The following is a 16,508-nucleotide window of genomic DNA, read 5'->3' as shown; positions in this document are numbered from 1 at the left end:
AACCATCATCTGGTCCAAAATGCATTGGTTTTTAACACACACACATCACTGGTCACATCCGTCACAGGTTTATTCTGAATTTGGTTTCACATTCAATAGGTTGGTTTACATGTGATACAACTTATGAGTCTATAAAAGCACTTGGCGTTGGTATTCCGGACACGTCTTTGACTCCAGGAGACACATGGCGTGTGTCGTGATGGTAGATTCAGAAACAGAACTGCATGGCTACGATGTGGAATGTTTACAAACTACATGGGGAGTCACTGAATGTCCTGCTTCTACGAGCATGGTGACGTCGTCGGATCAGACGCTTGATGCAGAGATATTGCCCGCCGTTCTCCCTGTATGCCATTGTTGTTTATACGCTATGCGGTGTCTGTTTCCCCTGTCTTGCCTATCTGTTTGACCCCTGTGGGGCTGATCAGAGCTGGTCTATGTTCACCTAAAATGGCAGCGACAAGGGCCTCCGGTGCAGTCACCCCACCCCCTGGAGACCCAGGGCTGCGGGGACTGAGTGGGCTGATGGCGGGGGACAGCCCGGTGTCGGGCGACACCAGTCGCTCTTTCTTAGAGGCAGAGCAAGGTGAGCGGCTGCCAGTCTGGCTCTCTTTGGAGCGGGGACAGAGGCTGAGGTTCTGCAGGGAAGGGAGGGGGCTGTTGGAAATGGCAGAAACACCCGGGCTGCAGCTGCGGCGATGCCGTTGGTTGTGTTTTCCGATTTTCGGGCTCGGGCTGCGGGAGTTTGGAGCCAGCAGAACCAGAGTGCTGTCGTCTTCTGAGCTGTCATCAGAGCTGTTGGAACGATGCGCCGTGGGGCTGCGCACTGGAAGGTTGATCTGTTTAGGTTGGCGAAATCAAGAGTGGATGAGGGGTTATTAGCAACGTCACTGGCAGATCTTTTCTTTCAAACTGTATTTCCCAGTTTGCTGTGACAGAACCTAAAAAGCATGCACAAAGCCCAGACATACACCCCATCAAAGTATTTATGTGTAAGTGACTGACAACTGACATCAATTGCTTAAGAATTGGACCAAATTACTTGAGGCCGGATGTCTGATAGACAATCGATTTTCTGAAACTTAATAGCACTCTTATGTAAAGGTCAACCTTTACCTGGATCGGCTTTGACAGTCCAACAATGCTGTTCATATTATTACTGTAGTAACCCAGCATGTATTCACAGTCATCTCTCGGCAAATCTTCCTCTGAAAATGTCACCTGGGGAAGAAATGGAAGATAAGAAATGAACCCTGAATTCAGCTAAATGTGGTAAAATGTGTGTCTTACACACCTGTGTTGCATGTTCTCCCTTGGCCCATATGTACGCCTGGTAATCCTTGTGATGTCTGAATCCAACCTGTGCAGAAGTAAAAAATGGACATCATTCTCAACACCATTACATTTTCCCTGGGCAAAAACAATCAGATATTACCTTGTATATTGCTACCCAGTCCCACGAGCTGCGCTGATAAGTCGATGCAACAGTGAATTTGACTGTGGCGTCGGAGATCTTACACCATTCCTTGTTTACCTGCAGCTCCACCAGAGGCATATCCACCCTGAATGGGAACTAGAAAAGAAGAGCACAAGGCAGTTAAAAAAAAAACCTACACAAGAAAAGTCATTAAAAAAATATGATAAAGTTTGTTATATTTTCAAGAAAATATTGTCTCACGTGCAGTGAGAACATGGCAGAAACCGGCTTGTGGTCGCTGATGGTGAAGCCCATGTGACTTCGGTACACATGCTGTGTCACTTTGGTCGACCCACCCAACCACGAGGTCAGACCCCTCTGCAGCGCTGCATTGTGGGTAGGAACGGGGGAGCCGGTACGACGAGGGCGCCAGAGGATGCGGTCTGTCCAGGCTGGTTTCCTCTTCTTTGCACTAAACAGAAAAGAAGCAAATAATAACAGATAGTGGGCAGCAACAGCTTAACAGAAAAAATGAAAAATATGATGGAGGCGACTGGACCAACCTGGTGTCGTAAGTATGAGTGCCCACATCAAACTTATAGGTGGGTGGGAATTTCAGTGGTCCCTCAACGAAGCCCTCGAGGATGGACTCTGTGTTTTTAGCCATGTTGAGCTGTGAAGTAGACAAATGATTGGAAAGGAACAGCGGGTCACACATCTGGATGATTCAATCGAACAGACTTAAGTGGATGTTTGTTTACATTGTGCCACAGCGCACCCTGCTAGGCGTAGTTGGTTGGCCAAAGGACCCACAGGTGACGTAAAGCCTGCAAGAGAGTCATGGGGCGAATGATTTAAACCGCCTCACCTGATCTCGCTCCAACAGAAGTGGCAGTTTATTGCTGTCGATGGCACATTTCACCACATGGATGTCATAGTCTTCGATACGGAAATTTAAATCCCCGAACCAAAAAACGACACTGGGGACAGAGAAGAAATCCTCAGAGAAGGACACATTTAAAATGGAAACAAAAGATCATTTATGGACATCTTCAAGATAGCTGAACTTCTGATGGTGTAATATGGCTACGTAATATTTATTCATCACTCAGGTCCGGTTTAAATCATTTCAGAGCATTTAAAAACCAAAACAGAGTACCCACTCGTGGTCTAGTACTCCAGTGGCAGTGCACCCTTGAAACTGCTGCTGGTGCAGGATGCTTTCAAAGTCCTCCATCCGCTGTTCCAGGTTCCGCATGTGAGCGGGCAGGTGACAGTTGAGAAAGCACACCGGGTGGCCAAACACTGTCATCCTGGCACTGACACCGCCTTTGTTCCCCTTAGGATGAGGAGGAAAAAGAGGGTTAAAGAGAGGAATCGTTGGAAAAGGGATCCCTTTAGTGGGGCCCGGGTTCAGGAGATATAAAAAAGACAAAGAGCATAGAAAGGGCGCTGTGTAAATGCGGGGCCAGTAGCAAAATAATAAAAAAAAAATCATAAACGCGTTGAGCCTGCATGTAACGTTTCTGTGATCAGGGACGAAGTCAGGGTGGGTTTTTTTTCTGACCGAGACACAGATCCAGAAAGCCAGACAGCCTGGTGCTGCACTGACCTCAAAAGGGAAGGAGACTGCACCAGCAGCAGCTAGAGGTGATGCTGACATCAACACGCACAGGAAGGTCACACTGACATAGGCAACCACACACACACACACACACTTTCAACACCCCATCCTCCTAAATTCCACTGCCACAGACCCGCTCAACAACAAAGTAACGCGACAGATCTCAGAGTTTAAAGCAGCGCTCTTCCATCCATCCCGCATACCCAATATCCCCCGAGTCCCGTGCGCGTGCTCTCGGTCTGTACGCCTCTGAGGAATGGAAGATGGCAGAATTTCGAGAAAACCAGGAGCAGCACTCCCTGCATGCGCTGGGACGCCACCTACAGGGACGGGACAGATGAAAAATATACAGCAAACAGGATTTCATGAAGAACAAGAGAAGCATATACGAGTAAAAACAAATATGATGAGATTTAGCTCCTTACTGACCAAAACATATCCGAAAGGACTCAGCTTGTCCATGCAAAGCTCACTCCACTGGTCTGAGAAAATGACGTCCTTCAGTCGCTTGTTAATCATGGAGTTGACTTCCTGGAGTCTGTGTGGTGCCGGAGAAGCAGAGAGCCGTCGTCAACACGTGAAAAGTGAATCACGAATTGAAAGGACGGTGACGGGTAACAGGCGGAGGCGCACGCAGGCGACTGAGGGGGCTCTCGCTGCTGTCTCCCTGGCACTGCTGAGCCCAGTGGAAAGACTTGCTTACCCAATGACAAACATGTCAACACTCCCATCTGAAACATTTGGTCCGAACAGAGAAGTGATGTCATCAGGAGGGACAGCTGAGCCCACGTTCCACGTGAGGATGTACACCCTGCCGGAGATTAGAAACAGCGTTAATGCTGCATTCCATTAAAGTGCTGTACGTAGGGTCCTGTGGGCGAAAGGGGGCGTAACCTGTGCTGCAGTCGTTTGGAGGAATAACACGGAAATCAGTGTTAAGTAATCGGAAAGATCCAAACTATCGCAAGAAAAAAAGTCACGTTTATTTGTTTTTTTGGCAACGTTCTCTTCAAGTCATATTCTTACTGAACACAAACTGCTTCACATTCACATTTTTCTTTTTAAAATGTTTCTTAGCTTGTTGTAAAGTCTTCTTTCCACACAACACCGTGAGGCTTTTCAGCAGCACAAAAATCAGAAAGGTCCTAAACGTTTAGACATATTTGTTCTCCTCGGTCTCCTTCTGATAAATGAAAAGCTCTAAGTGAAGTTTGCAGCCTTGATTCTTACAGCCGCCACCGTGGGACAGCTCCCGCTGCTGAATATAGAAACAACAGGGAACAACGTTCACGGTTCAGAATCCTTCTAGAACCCTTTGGCCATCCCTCAGGTCGGACAGAAACACATTTTAATTACGACGTCATTAACTGTCTCACCTGAAGTCGTTGTTTTCCGCGCCCGGCTTCTCGGACTGCACTGGGGTCTCGGTGGAGCTCCCCGGCGAGGGGCTCCTCTGGGGCTGAGGACTGAGGCTGGGATTGGGAAGGGGCAGGCCGGGGTTAGGGCTCAGGTAAGGCCGGCTGGTGTAAGACGGAGGGCTTTGGGGACTCTGTGGATTGCGGCGGCAGAGGGAGGAGTCTGTCAGGGAATGTGACAGGACGTTGGCACTCTGAGGTCCTGGGATACAAACTGGGATTAAGTCGATTTCCTTTGAGGGGTCCGCTGGGATTCTCGTCGACTTGGGAGCAGGTTTACTTCCGAGAGCTGTCGGTCTCGGCCGGCTTATGCTTACCAGCGTTGCCGCGGTGGTTCCAGACTTTGGCTGCGTCGACAGCATTTGGTTCGGCACTTTTACGGGTGCAGCTGCAGCCCGCATGGTGCTCAATACAAAATGTTTTGGGGGCTCCTCTGACGGCCGGATGAGAGGTGGTTCCTGGACCACGAGCTGTGGAAGCGAAGTCGTAACTTCGAGTCCACAAGGGTCCGTGTTGATTGGTTTCTGCTGCTTGGGATCCATCAACCTGCGGCAGGCAGCAAAGGGGACATTTATGACACGTTACATCGTCAATTTCACATGCAAGCAAGACAACGCTTGAGTTTTCCTTCACTGAGTGGAAGCCGAGAGAATGCATCACACTAAGTTGAGCACCTGTCCACATCTCGCTGCCCTGGCGTCACCGATGACGTTATCGTGGGCAGGCTGAGGCAGTGACGCAAGAAGTATTCACACGTCATTTAAACTTAAGCATATACTCAAAGCTCAGAAGCGTGAGCTATAATAATACATCATAGTTGATGTGTGGATTAGATGTTGCGCCTGTTATTTAAATCTGCCATTGAACGGTCAGATAAGTGGAGTACACGCACTCAATTATTTCACCCCAGTGGGCCGAGTAACTAACTTCCTACCTCCACTCGAGTACAAAGCCTTGTTGCCTAGCAACATCAATTACCCTTCTGAGCCTTTTGTAGGAGCAAAAGGGAATCGCTGGGGACCATCCGGAGATCAGGTTAGGGGGCAACTGTTCCCACACAGCTACACGTCAAGAAGCACGTCAGACAACACCAGGCAATGTCAACCCACGCTGCAGGTCACAAGGAGGAGGACGCCTGACTGAGGGGAGGACGAGGGCCTCCCGTCCCACCATCTTGTTTATGTGCTCTCCCACACAGAAATTATACACCTCGTTTTAATCATTCATGAAAATGCAAATCCGGATGTGCCAGAAGGGGAGCGTCCGTGTGACCACAGCCGTTAGTAATGAGAACCACTTTCAAAGTGAGGAGGCAACTTTCAGAGCATCACAGTACAAGTGCCCCCCCCTCCCCCTTTTAATATGTTATAGACCCACGACAATAAAAACACTAAGCGTCAATTTCACTTACAAATTTCACCCGAACACTAAAACATCCTCGCGAAAACGTCCGTCTTACCATTCAGCCGTTTTTGCCTTTTTCGGTCTTGAAATGGGGATTTGGTTTCCAAGGTGAGCCGCGAAGGTGATGTCACAGTTTCTGCGCCGCAAAGAGAAGACCGAGCGTCGGTCCGCGCGCGGGCCTCGCACGCCAATCAACGCGACGGACGGCGTCCCTCGAAGGCGAACCGCGACGTGCCGGGTGGGCGGTGAGTCCGCCCCGGGCGGGGGACGGCGGGACGGAAGCCAGCGCACGTCTCCGTCACGGTGCGGACCGCGCCGCCGCGGTCGTGTTGCCGTTCACACCGAGACACCATCCAGCTGATAATACCTCATCCTACTCGTCACTGTCTGTGGCGGAACAGCTGTGCGATATCCGGTCAGCATCTCGCGCGCACTTCCTGCACACCGGCAGGTTCAGCGCCCCTGTAACGCGCGCGCGCGCTCTCTCTTGCTCTCTTGCTCTCTCTCTCTCTCTCTCTAACGGTAAAACCGAAATCAACCGCCAAAGTACATCCGGTCAGAAAGAGTTGAGCATCTGCCGGTGAGTCGGTGACGTATAAATCCCGCATGAGTGCGTCACTGGTGAGGGAGGGTTGATCAGCACGCCTATATTTAAATGCCAATCTGGCAAAGCTACCAATCTGAGGTGTGCAGTCAATGGAGCTAGACCGATCATTTATTTATGTATTTATGTATTCAAACTTTATTTGATATGGACATCAGAGTTGTGACACCTGCACAATAACTATACAATAACTGTGTTTAGTGTTTGTAGTAAAACACTTATTACAACAACAATAAAAGGTTGTGTGTGTAATTTATAGGCCTCTAATTTATAGGCAGATGAAGTCAAGATACACGTTATCCTGATTTTCCTGATTCTTGGACAGATAAGCATGTAATTATTATTATTACAGTTGCTCTAGACCCTAAATGTACTTCAAAAACCAAATCACCATTTATTGTGTTCTGTTTGCATCGTCCTGAATAAAACACAAGGAGTTGTTGCATAACATACCAGGAAAATAAATCACTTTATTAGCTGGTACCATTTAGTATATGATCATCAGTCATGTACACAACAACAGCATGTATAATGGAATTGCTATTTATTCAAATTTGTCACACGATACACTTATGCTCAGGGTCTCAACAGCGTCATGATAACATTTTGTCCCCAGATTTTCTATGGCTCTGATGTGGATTAATGCAGTAATGCATTAATGTGTAATCTCAAAGGAATGCTCTAGAGCCAGCTGTCCACTGAGAGAACTAATATCCACAAGTCCCTGCTAATACACAAACCAATACAAAAGCTCCACATTCCTCAGCCAGATATCAAGTAAAAGATCAGAGACAAAATCGAAATGTTTAGTTGAAAAAGGTGCACAAGCGTATCTCTTAAAATCAGCTCATGCGTTGACGTGTATTCATTGTTAAAAATTGAAAAATCAGTGTCAACCCACGAGACCTTTCCCCCCCTCTACGGGCGCTTTTTGGTTTTGACCAGGCCTTTCTCCACCAGACAGCGGTAGAACTCCTGGATGTACGTGTACACGCACTTCCAGTCGGGCTCCTTCATCCGGACTAAGTCATCCGGGTCCAGCAGAGGGGGGCAGCCGGCGAGCCTCCTGCAGAGAGAGAGAGAGAGAGAGAGAGAGAGAGAGAGAGAGAGACTGACAAACAACTTGAGACAAGCTATGACACATAACTGTGAAGTGTTGTTTTTTTCCCCTAATCTGCGGCGCACTGCCGGAGTTCGCTCCAGACAAGACGCATCTGCCCCCCCCCTCATATAAGGAATGACAGCTCACTCGGCAGTGTTGAAAGCCAGCTGGAAGTTGTCCCTGGGCTTGTTTGGGTTGAGGGTGGAGTACTCAAAGGCGTCGGGGAAGAAGCGGTGCACCAAGGCGCAGAAGGCGATGCCGTCTTTCCAGCTCGAGGAGAAGTTATGGATGTTCACCCCCTGTCTCACACCAGAGGGGATTCAGTTCAGAAGAAATAGTGGCAAAAGAAAATGAGCCATAAGAGGCAAAGCTATGTATAGCTCCGTTGGGCAAAAATTCAAAGACAAGAGTCGGGCCATGTTTACCTCATATGGCTCTGTTTTGGCCCTGCACCAGTCCAGAAGCATCTGTTTGACATTTTTAACGTTGGGTGCTGCAGCAGGAGGACATTTCTGAGCCGAGGCTACGGCGGGGCCGGCCGCGCTGAGCACAAGAGACAAAGTCGAGGAGATGCACACAGCGCATGGACAGAGAATATGGCTTATCTCGTCTTCTCACTTGGGAAGTGGTTTGAAAAACAAAAACGCTTTTATTTCCTCATTGGGCAGATTACCTCACACACAAGCACTTTGTTTTGGAGCAGTAGAATGACATTTTTCAGTAGTGGCCCCACACTAAATAGGGATTCACCTCACACCACGTGGAAATGTTCCACTTTCAGTTTCAAAGTCTTTAATAAATACACAAATTGTAAGAGGGCATATCTTTGGGATTAGAGGTTTTTTTAAAACCTGCTGATCCGAAACTGAGCAAATCATGGACTCACCTGCCCGTCGATGGAGAGATCTGACCGGCCGACCCTCAAAAAGATGCGGAGAAGCAAACCAAAGTCAAGAAGGCTAAAATGATTTAAATGACACATGAGATTTGAAAGGGCGTCGTTATAAACGTACTGTTTGCCGGTGGCTGCTGGTTCATGGATGCTCTGCCTACACTAACGGCCCCGCCCGTCTTCCCTCCTCCGCCCAGGCCCTGCTGCCTCAGGTCCTGCTGCCTCGACCCTCGGTCCTGCTCCCGTTTATCTGACGAGAGATGATGGTGGATTTGGAGAAGTTAGCGAAGCGTCTGAGGAAGTTGCAGATGGGTTTGTGGTGAACCTGCATGGTGAGCGTCAGATTTCACCTCTCTTTTTCTTGAGCAGCTCCCTTAATGCGGCACGCATCATTCTTCTCTCCTCAAAGTCTGTTGCATTGTCCAGCTTACAAAAAAACGACTGGGTTAAAGGTCATCTACTTTTTTTTTTAAATAAAAGAAAATCCAAATGATTAATTCTCTCAGAACGCTGTTTGTGCAATGAGTGAGGCACAAAGTAACTTAAAATCTGCCTCACCATCTTGTTGAGAACCTCTTCATCCTCAATAGCAGCCAGTTGTTCACTGGTCACTGATCTGACATCAGCTTTTGACTCCATGTTACTACAGGAGGGAGCAAAGAAAAATGTTTTTTTTTAAATGAAGTACATTATTTAGACCAAACAGACCAGATTGTTTTGATTATTTACACTAAGCAATGAGCAATTACAGGGGTTCAAGTATAAACAGTTGTGTGAGTCTTAAGAGACACAAACTGAGCTGCCGTCTTGCTCAAGCAGTGCGTCTCAGCGACTAGCGGAGTGCACAACAGAACGGGACCAGTCCTAAAAAAGGATGTGATAAAGTGTAACATGACGTGCTCAAACACAGCTAAAACACTCTGGCCTCATGGCACAAATGAAGTGAAACAATTGTGGAAAACACACATGTATGATATATGATAATATTGGAATGTGTCTGTCAATCACTCACCTGTTCCTCAGGACGCAAACCCGTGAGCTTCTTATAAGTGCTTCAGCCTCTCCACTGGACCGGTCTGGAGAGCCGCGAGAGCCCCAGCTTTGACCTCACACCGCAGCGCTTCGCGAGGATACGAGTCCGGAGAGCAAGTGGAGGTTGCATGCGCGAACCATCCAGGATGGGAAGGAGGAGGAGAAGTCTCTGTCGCCCTCAGGAGAGGTTCTCCTTGCCCTGTCACAGACCCCTGGGTCATGTCAGGTGATGCTTCACGGCACCGAACTGTCGTGACTAACACCACAGTACTACACTTGGCAACATTTGGTTTGGAGGGAGAAGCAGGAGACTCTTTTGGCTGGGAAACAAAGAGTTAAGTAGGGGGGGGGAGAAGTGAGGAGCACTGCCTTATTCAGGCAAAAGGCTGAACAGTGTTTACAGAAGTAGAGGAATCTTTTACCAGTGAGAACAGAAAAGCACACACACACACACACACAGAAAGGAATCTAGAAGAAAAGACCAATAGCAAAATACACTTCAGCTTCAGATTGTTTAGAGTTTAACAGTTCAGGCCGATTTAGGGAACGATGGAACAGATCGGAGAGCAGAAGAAACTGCTCCCCCAGGTGGTGAACACGCGCAACTACTTCAAAGTGGCTTCCTACTAAAATGACTGTTAACAAGTTTAAAAAAATAAAAACCTACTAAACAAAGGTATAAGGTCATTCTGTATACGTGGCATCAGTAACACGTCTGGCCATCCTGGGGGAGGGGAACCCTCCTCCGCTGCTCTCCCTCAGGGTTCTTCATATGTCATTAACCACTGTTTTTGTGGGTTTGTTCTGTGCTGCATGTGAGTGTCCCGGGACAGAGGAGGTCGCATGTTTTTCAGAAATTAAAGCCCTCTGAGGAAAAGATGTGATTTTGGGCTAAACGAAATTAATTGAATTATTGACTTGGTTAGTATCGTAATTGTTTATTATTATTTTTATTCAAGCAATTGCAGATCATGTGTACATGAATCACCCATATTTTTGCCCCCGAAAAAGAAGCACCTGCAGTTGCTTTTGGCAAAGTATAAATCAAGAAAAATTCAAAAAATGATAAATAAATTCCCTCTTTTCTTATCTACAGTATGTCCAAATAAGGCATGAGGCAAATGTTTTTTTTTTAAATCAGTATAGTTAAAACCAGCCACATAACTATAAAATACATTATCATAAACAACTATTTACACCAAAATAGCTTTGCAAACAACTAAACCAGTATGTACACAGGAAGCGTGGGCCTCGAAGGAAGCCTCTTTCTACCTTTTAAGTGCAACAGTTTCTTTGCCCCTCACTCTTCATCAACTCAACATTATCCACCAGAAAAAGCAGCCAAACTTCCACCAGCGCGTCATCGTTTAAATGAGATACAACTGGGTTCCTATCATTTTCCTAATAATCATGTAGTAAAATATGTTAACTTCTGCTTGTTACTGAACGCAGACAGAATCAGTCGCATGCTGCGGTTAATTGTAGTTTTGCAAAAGCTGCTGGATCTTAGTCCAATAGTTAATAACAAGGGCATAACAAGTCGCATTTAACAGCTGAGGTATTCAATAATGTAAAACGAGTGAAATCACCCGCTGTACGTAATCTTAAAACCTGTAATTGAGTTTGTAATATCAAACCAGCAACGGAGTTTATCAAACTGCAACCGAAACCCGTTTTATTCCTTTCCTCGCACTATTTCTAAAGACTGTGTGAAACAGGGGAAAAAAAGCATCTTGGGGTCATACATGATGTTTCTGAGTGTTATATTATGAATGCACCGTGGAAAGATTACATAAGTGGACCGTCAAGTAAACTCTTTCAGCGTACAATCCGACATAAAAAAGGTATTTTCTGGAAAAAAGTGTTTAAAGTTAAATGAAAAAAAGGAGAAGATGTATGGCTTCGTAGTCTTGTAAGAGCTCGGATGTGAAAAATGATCACATCTGGAACCAGTATTTTGACACAGTTTGACCGAAAGAAAAGCTTTCTGACATTTGGCAAAGGATAAATGTAGGAGGGAGTGCACAGTAACGGACATCCTTGATCATGAAGATGCTTTCAGAGGCAGCGACATGCAGTCTTCTGCATAATAGACACAACTTTTCTCTGAAAAGAGAAGACAGAGTATCGTGTGCCGACTAATAATACATGTATGCATGTACAGGACACTCTAGGACCAAAAGCTACAGCATGAAAATGCCTGTGACTGCTATAGTCCAAAAGATGAAATCGTTTTTTTTAGAAAGGGAATAAAACGCGTTTTGTCATAAGAACAAAAATAATCATCTTGTAGAATAAAAAGTCTCCCACAGAAAGGGAACATAAAACAGATGAGATTGGCTGGGATTTAAGATGCAACCGTAAAAGGACATCTTGATCTTCTTTTTCCTCATCACCTCCACAGGGGAAAAGACTGCTATAGTTGAGTTGACACTCCTTAGAGAACCCGTGAACCTAATTATCAAGAAAAGCTGCAGTGATTCCTGGCTGTAAAAAGATAGAATAAGAATAATTTGACTAATTGAGTTGTCTGAGAACAAAATTCCAGCCTTTAAAAATGTGCTTCAGTAGAGGAAAAGAGACATCTCTTCTTCTTCCTCAAAAAAAATGTCTACCGTAAGTTTACTGGTTCGATGAAAACACCAAAAACAAAAGAAGCTGCCCAAAACCCGGTCTCCTGGCATAACAGGGTGAATGTCACGTTACACTAATAAATATCGTTTTATGCAAAATGTGCCAGTTCAGATTTGAGGTGGAAGGCTTTCCGAGGCGCCTTGCAGCCTCACGACACATCGATCAGAGCCCTCTGTCAATCAGGACATCTTCACAGTGTAGTATGAGTGACAGTAAGAATACACCTCGCGAGGTGTCCAAACAGTTCAGAGTGTGCTTGTGCGTGCATATACCGCCAAAGGCCATGTATGAGGGATTTACAGATGAAGGAGAGAACGTTTCCCATCCGCGGGACAGTTAAAGGCTACTTCTTCTTCTCTGTGTGAGTCGAGGAGAAATTAACCGGCACAGTGAGGAAGTTAAAAGATAGTAAAACGAAAATAAATAAGAAAGGATCCATCGCACCATCGCCGCTGAAGTCATTGCCAGAAAATCCAATCACCTCGTCCATCAAGAGCTCGATCTCCTCCTTCACCTCTTTAGTCCGCCTTGTCGCCCGGCTTCTCGTCCGCTCTCCGCTGACGCGCCGGCTCAGAAGCGCCGGCTTCACCAGAGCCCCCCCCCGCGCCGGCGGCGGCGGGCGGGACATCCCCCCCCGCACGCTTCCCGCCTCTGGCCCGGCGGGCGGCCACGAAGCCGACGATGAACTCAGAGTTCTGATACATGAGCATGCCCGACAGCGTCAGCGCGGCGCCGGCGCAGCTCAGGGCGGACAGCTCGCTGCCGAAGAGCAGCTGAGACAGCAGCAGGTTGCCCACCACGCTCAGATTGCCCAGGATGTGCAGGGTGACGGCCGAGGTGAGCGTGATGACGCAGCAGCTGGCCAGGTTGTACATGACCGAGCCCAGGCAGCTGAGCAGGATGAAGAGCCACAGGCGGCGGTCGTAGTGGAGCGGCGACTCCAGCAGGGCCCAGTTCTCCAGGGCCAGGGCGGCCACGGCCAGGATGCAGAAGCTAGGAATGGACATCAGGTAGAGCAGGAACACAGAGTCGATTTTCTCCTCCTGAAGCAGGATGCCTGTGAAGAGCAGAGAGCGTCACGTGACCGTTACGAAAGGGGGAAAAGATAAGTGGCACTTCCTATTGAGAAGAAAACTCCTGTTTTGGCCGTTAGGAGGCCCCATCCCACTGGAATATTTGGAGGAAATAGGCAGTGTGAGACTGTAAACACAGTCCCTGTTGTTTTCTTTTGGTCCAAATAAGAAAGACAGACTCGATGCTACTCACTCATTCCAAAGAACAATAAGCCTTGAAGCAATGACAGAAAATCATGCAAAACTCCCGAGTGGACAATGTAATTTGCCTTAATGCCTTTATGTAGGGGAGCTGTAAAACCTTTCAATGGAAGGACTAAAATGCGTCGAGTCTGTGCATGTGACCAAAGCAGGTGGACTACGGACAGTGTGTCAAAGACAATTTGACTTATATGGGAAAGTGTTACAACAACAAAGTTAAAGAGGATGAAAATAGCCCAGTTGAAACTTGAGACAACATTGCCCAGCGAGTTCGGGCCTCTGCGGATGGACTCAAATGTTTGGTCATGATTAAAAATAAAAATGATAAGCAGCAGCGTAGACCTGCCCGGCCGCGTTAACAAATACACCCCCCCCCCCCCCGCCATGTCTCTGGTGAGTCTGTGGCGTTAAAACCCTTCGGAGCCAAAACAGAATATCTGTAAATGTTAAGTAAAAATTGAATACAAGGCCTCTTTATATTTTTAGACTTCTTCTTCTCACCCTCACTCACCTCCTCCCTGACAACTATGTTGTGGAGGCTGTAATGACATTATAGAACCTAATCGTCTGAACACACACAAAAAAATCCTTTCACAAACGCCTCTCTGAGAGCACAGAACATTAGATAATGAGTACATAGGAAACGACTCGGCACACGCGATATCAACTCAAGAAGGGAATCCGTCTCCTTCCCTGCGGCGTCTTCACTCAGAATATGGACGTATACAACCTCACAGTGGTGTTTGTGTGGTGATGGTTTCAATTGTTACAACAGGAAAATCCCCATTATTTATTTAATACAAGTGAGTCAAGAAATATTAAAACGGTTGACTGAATTTGTTTGTTTGTTTATTCAACCATTTTTAAAAATCATTTTAACAAAAGCCAATTATCTTGTATGTCCAACTGCACGTTCTGTCTTGGAAGGCTTGAATGAATGTATAAATAAATAAATAATCTATATAGAAAACACAGAACAGTTACTGAACTTACCTAAATCCAACAAATTTTTGCCTGAACAAGCAACAGACAGAGCAGCGCGTCTCCAGGATGGAAAACCCTGCTCATGCTTACACCGACTACCATTGTTTGTATCAAGTCCCCTAAGAAACCAAAAAATAAGCCCCTGTGACTTTCCACCTTAATGAGTGGGTTGAGGAGTGAATCATCTGTGGTGTACTGGGTGTGACGGGTTGAAATGTTAATAAAGATCCTTTGTTAATAACTTTAGAAGGAAACTTTCAACAGCAACGACAAAACCCAAGGTCGACAGTCTGAGGTGAAAACGTCACTTACTCTGCTGAATGGATTTGACGCCCCTCAACATGGTCGCCGCGAACACAAAGATGCAGCCAGCCTGATCGTACTGGACTTCTCCCATGATGCTGAAGGAGGCCCCGAGGCAGATGGGCATCATGGCCGTGTACTTGAGGATGTGATGCTGCTTGCCCAGGATCAGCGTGGAGATGGCCAAGGTGAACAGCGGCGTGGTGGTGTAGATCATTTGTGCGAAAGACAGCTGGACGTGGTTCAGGCCCATGTTTCCGAAAGCAATGCTGGCACAGAACGTCAGACTCAACAAGAACACCTTACACTTGGCACTGGGGGTCAGGTCCTGGTCCACGGCGCCTTTGTGGCGGATCACCTGCAGCTTGATCAGCCCGTAGTCCACCACGATGGCGGTCAGCATGTGCAGCGCTGACAGCAGCAGAGGGTACCTGAAGTTGTACACGGCGAATATCCATTTGTTGAGGCTGGAGATGGTGGTTCCCGTCACCAGCCACACGATAACAGCGGACAGAAGATGGAGCATCTCTGCAGGGGGCCTCCTCCTGCTGCTGCTGCTGCTGCCTCTCTCTTGCAGAGTTGCCTCGCATTTTGAGAAGCCATCGGCCCTGATCATGTTCGTATCATTGTCCTCTCTGTAAAGAAATAAAAGGACATATGCTGGGCTGGGGGCAGACAGGGGGGAGAAATGAGGAGAGGGGTGGGGGGGGGGGATGCAGCGAAATTGTAAACATGATGATGACTTACCTAGAACTGAATCCCCTAAATAGAGAGTGGCGTTTTTAACCTCCTTGCTGACTCTAAATACTTAATTGTGGCGAAACCCCGCCGTGTTGTTCCCAAACCGCGAAACTTGCTCGTCTCGCGGCGTTCGCTAAGTCAAACGCAAGAGCTCAACAGTTCCTTTAGTTTAAAATGAAAAAAATACAAAAGAAACCCGTCTGGTCGGTGAAGGTCGCTGCCCTGTGCTACGGACCGTGGCAGGTGTAACGGTTTAACAAGGTCGCCTTTTCAACCGTAACACCGGTCAGCTGATCGTCCCTCTGCGCTCAACCCGTCATGCTAACGCTGGTTAGCGCGCCGCTAAGCTAACGTTGTGTTTGTTATGTAACCCTTCACAGAGCGGTCACTCTTACGTCCGTAACGTGAACGTTACTCACACCGCAACAGGGGGGGAGGGGGGGGCATGTTTGGCATCAGGTTTACCTTGTTGTTTGACGTGTACCCAGACGGCGCTGGAAGCATCTCCAGCTCTGAAGAAACGAATCTCATCCCCTCGGTCTTCTGTCACTGTGCTGTCAGACGAGTGGAGGCGACGCACGAGCCTCGGTGTCATTGGATGGTTCATTTAAAGGGCGATGCCACTCTTTTGTGTGCACAAGCTGGATGTAACCTCTCTCTCTCTCTCTCTCTCTCTCGACGACACGTTTGAAATGCGAATTAAACTAAAATATACACACGTATTATGAATTATGATAAACTGTCCAAATTGGACATCCGTGCGATATCACTACTTTATACAACTTAGTGGTCCTACACAGTCTTCTAACACATTTTTCAGTAGCATCATATGTCAGGGTGCATGATACACGTGAGGGTTGTGCATAAATAAATTGAACAAAGAAAAAATACAAAGTCAACAAAGAAGCAAATCTGTTTTACCCCATGTTTTTGACTTTGTAACGTACTATCATGAATTCAAGTTTATAGAAGGTTTAGATATCACCATTTCCATTAGCACATCTTAATATTAAATCAGCACAGCGGTCAAGATAAATATATATTGTTGACTCTTGAGGCATTACGACAGACACTGCCTCGCT

General features: G+C 47.0%; 3 protein-coding genes across 6 annotated transcripts; all 3 read right to left on the bottom strand.

Annotated features, from left to right (window-relative positions):
• Positions 1-47: 47 nt before the first annotated feature.
• Positions 48-6,419, bottom strand: LOC119226507 (phosphatidylinositol 4,5-bisphosphate 5-phosphatase A). Of its 3 annotated transcripts, XM_037484565.2 has the most exons (14): positions 5,916-6,415; positions 4,774-5,002; positions 4,418-4,590; positions 3,745-3,852; positions 3,471-3,579; positions 3,245-3,361; positions 2,581-2,756; positions 2,286-2,397; positions 1,981-2,090; positions 1,679-1,889; positions 1,436-1,573; positions 1,295-1,360; positions 1,117-1,221; positions 48-839 (listed from the first exon to the last, which is right to left on the bottom strand). In XM_037484565.2, exons 2-14 carry the CDS (start codon positions 4,996-4,998, stop codon positions 369-371), a joined length of 2,121 nt encoding a protein of 706 aa, XP_037340462.2. In that variant the 5' UTR covers positions 4,999-5,002; positions 5,916-6,415; the 3' UTR covers positions 48-368. The 3 variants fall into 3 exon arrangements, 2 of the variants coding, with proteins under 2 accessions (XP_037340462.2, XP_037340461.2); XM_037484564.2 differs by having other exon boundaries at positions 4,418-5,002; positions 5,916-6,416; XR_005121262.2 differs by having other exon boundaries at positions 700-839; positions 1,295-1,349; positions 4,418-5,002; positions 5,916-6,419.
• A 501-nt stretch (positions 6,420-6,920) lies between these two features.
• On the bottom strand, positions 6,921-9,558 carry smtna (smoothelin a). The gene is made up of 8 exons (XM_037484657.2): positions 9,471-9,558; positions 9,017-9,101; positions 8,809-8,884; positions 8,580-8,708; positions 8,453-8,486; positions 7,992-8,109; positions 7,714-7,865; positions 6,921-7,530 (listed from the first exon to the last, which is right to left on the bottom strand). The coding sequence occupies exons 2-8, from the start codon at positions 9,095-9,097 to the stop codon at positions 7,383-7,385; spliced, it is 738 nt and encodes a 245-aa protein (XP_037340554.1). The 5' UTR covers positions 9,098-9,101; positions 9,471-9,558; the 3' UTR covers positions 6,921-7,382.
• Positions 9,558-16,079, bottom strand: slc35e4 (solute carrier family 35 member E4). Of its 2 annotated transcripts, none has more exons than XM_037484633.2 (3): positions 15,892-16,079; positions 14,695-15,350; positions 9,558-13,181 (listed from the first exon to the last, which is right to left on the bottom strand). In XM_037484633.2, the coding sequence occupies exons 2-3, from the start codon at positions 15,299-15,301 to the stop codon at positions 12,643-12,645; spliced, it is 1,146 nt and encodes a 381-aa protein (XP_037340530.2). In that variant the 5' UTR covers positions 15,302-15,350; positions 15,892-16,079; the 3' UTR covers positions 9,558-12,642. The 2 variants fall into 2 exon arrangements, with proteins under 2 accessions (XP_037340530.2, XP_037340529.2); XM_037484632.2 differs by having other exon boundaries at positions 14,695-15,320.
• Positions 16,080-16,508: the final 429 nt, after the last annotated feature.

Source organism: Pungitius pungitius, chromosome 18 (assembly GCF_949316345.1).
Source record: "Pungitius pungitius chromosome 18, fPunPun2.1, whole genome shotgun sequence".
Lineage (NCBI taxonomy): Eukaryota > Metazoa > Chordata > Actinopteri > Perciformes > Gasterosteidae > Pungitius > Pungitius pungitius.
The sequence above is the reverse complement of the archived record's forward strand: the minus strand, read 5'-3'. Positions and strand labels throughout refer to the sequence as shown.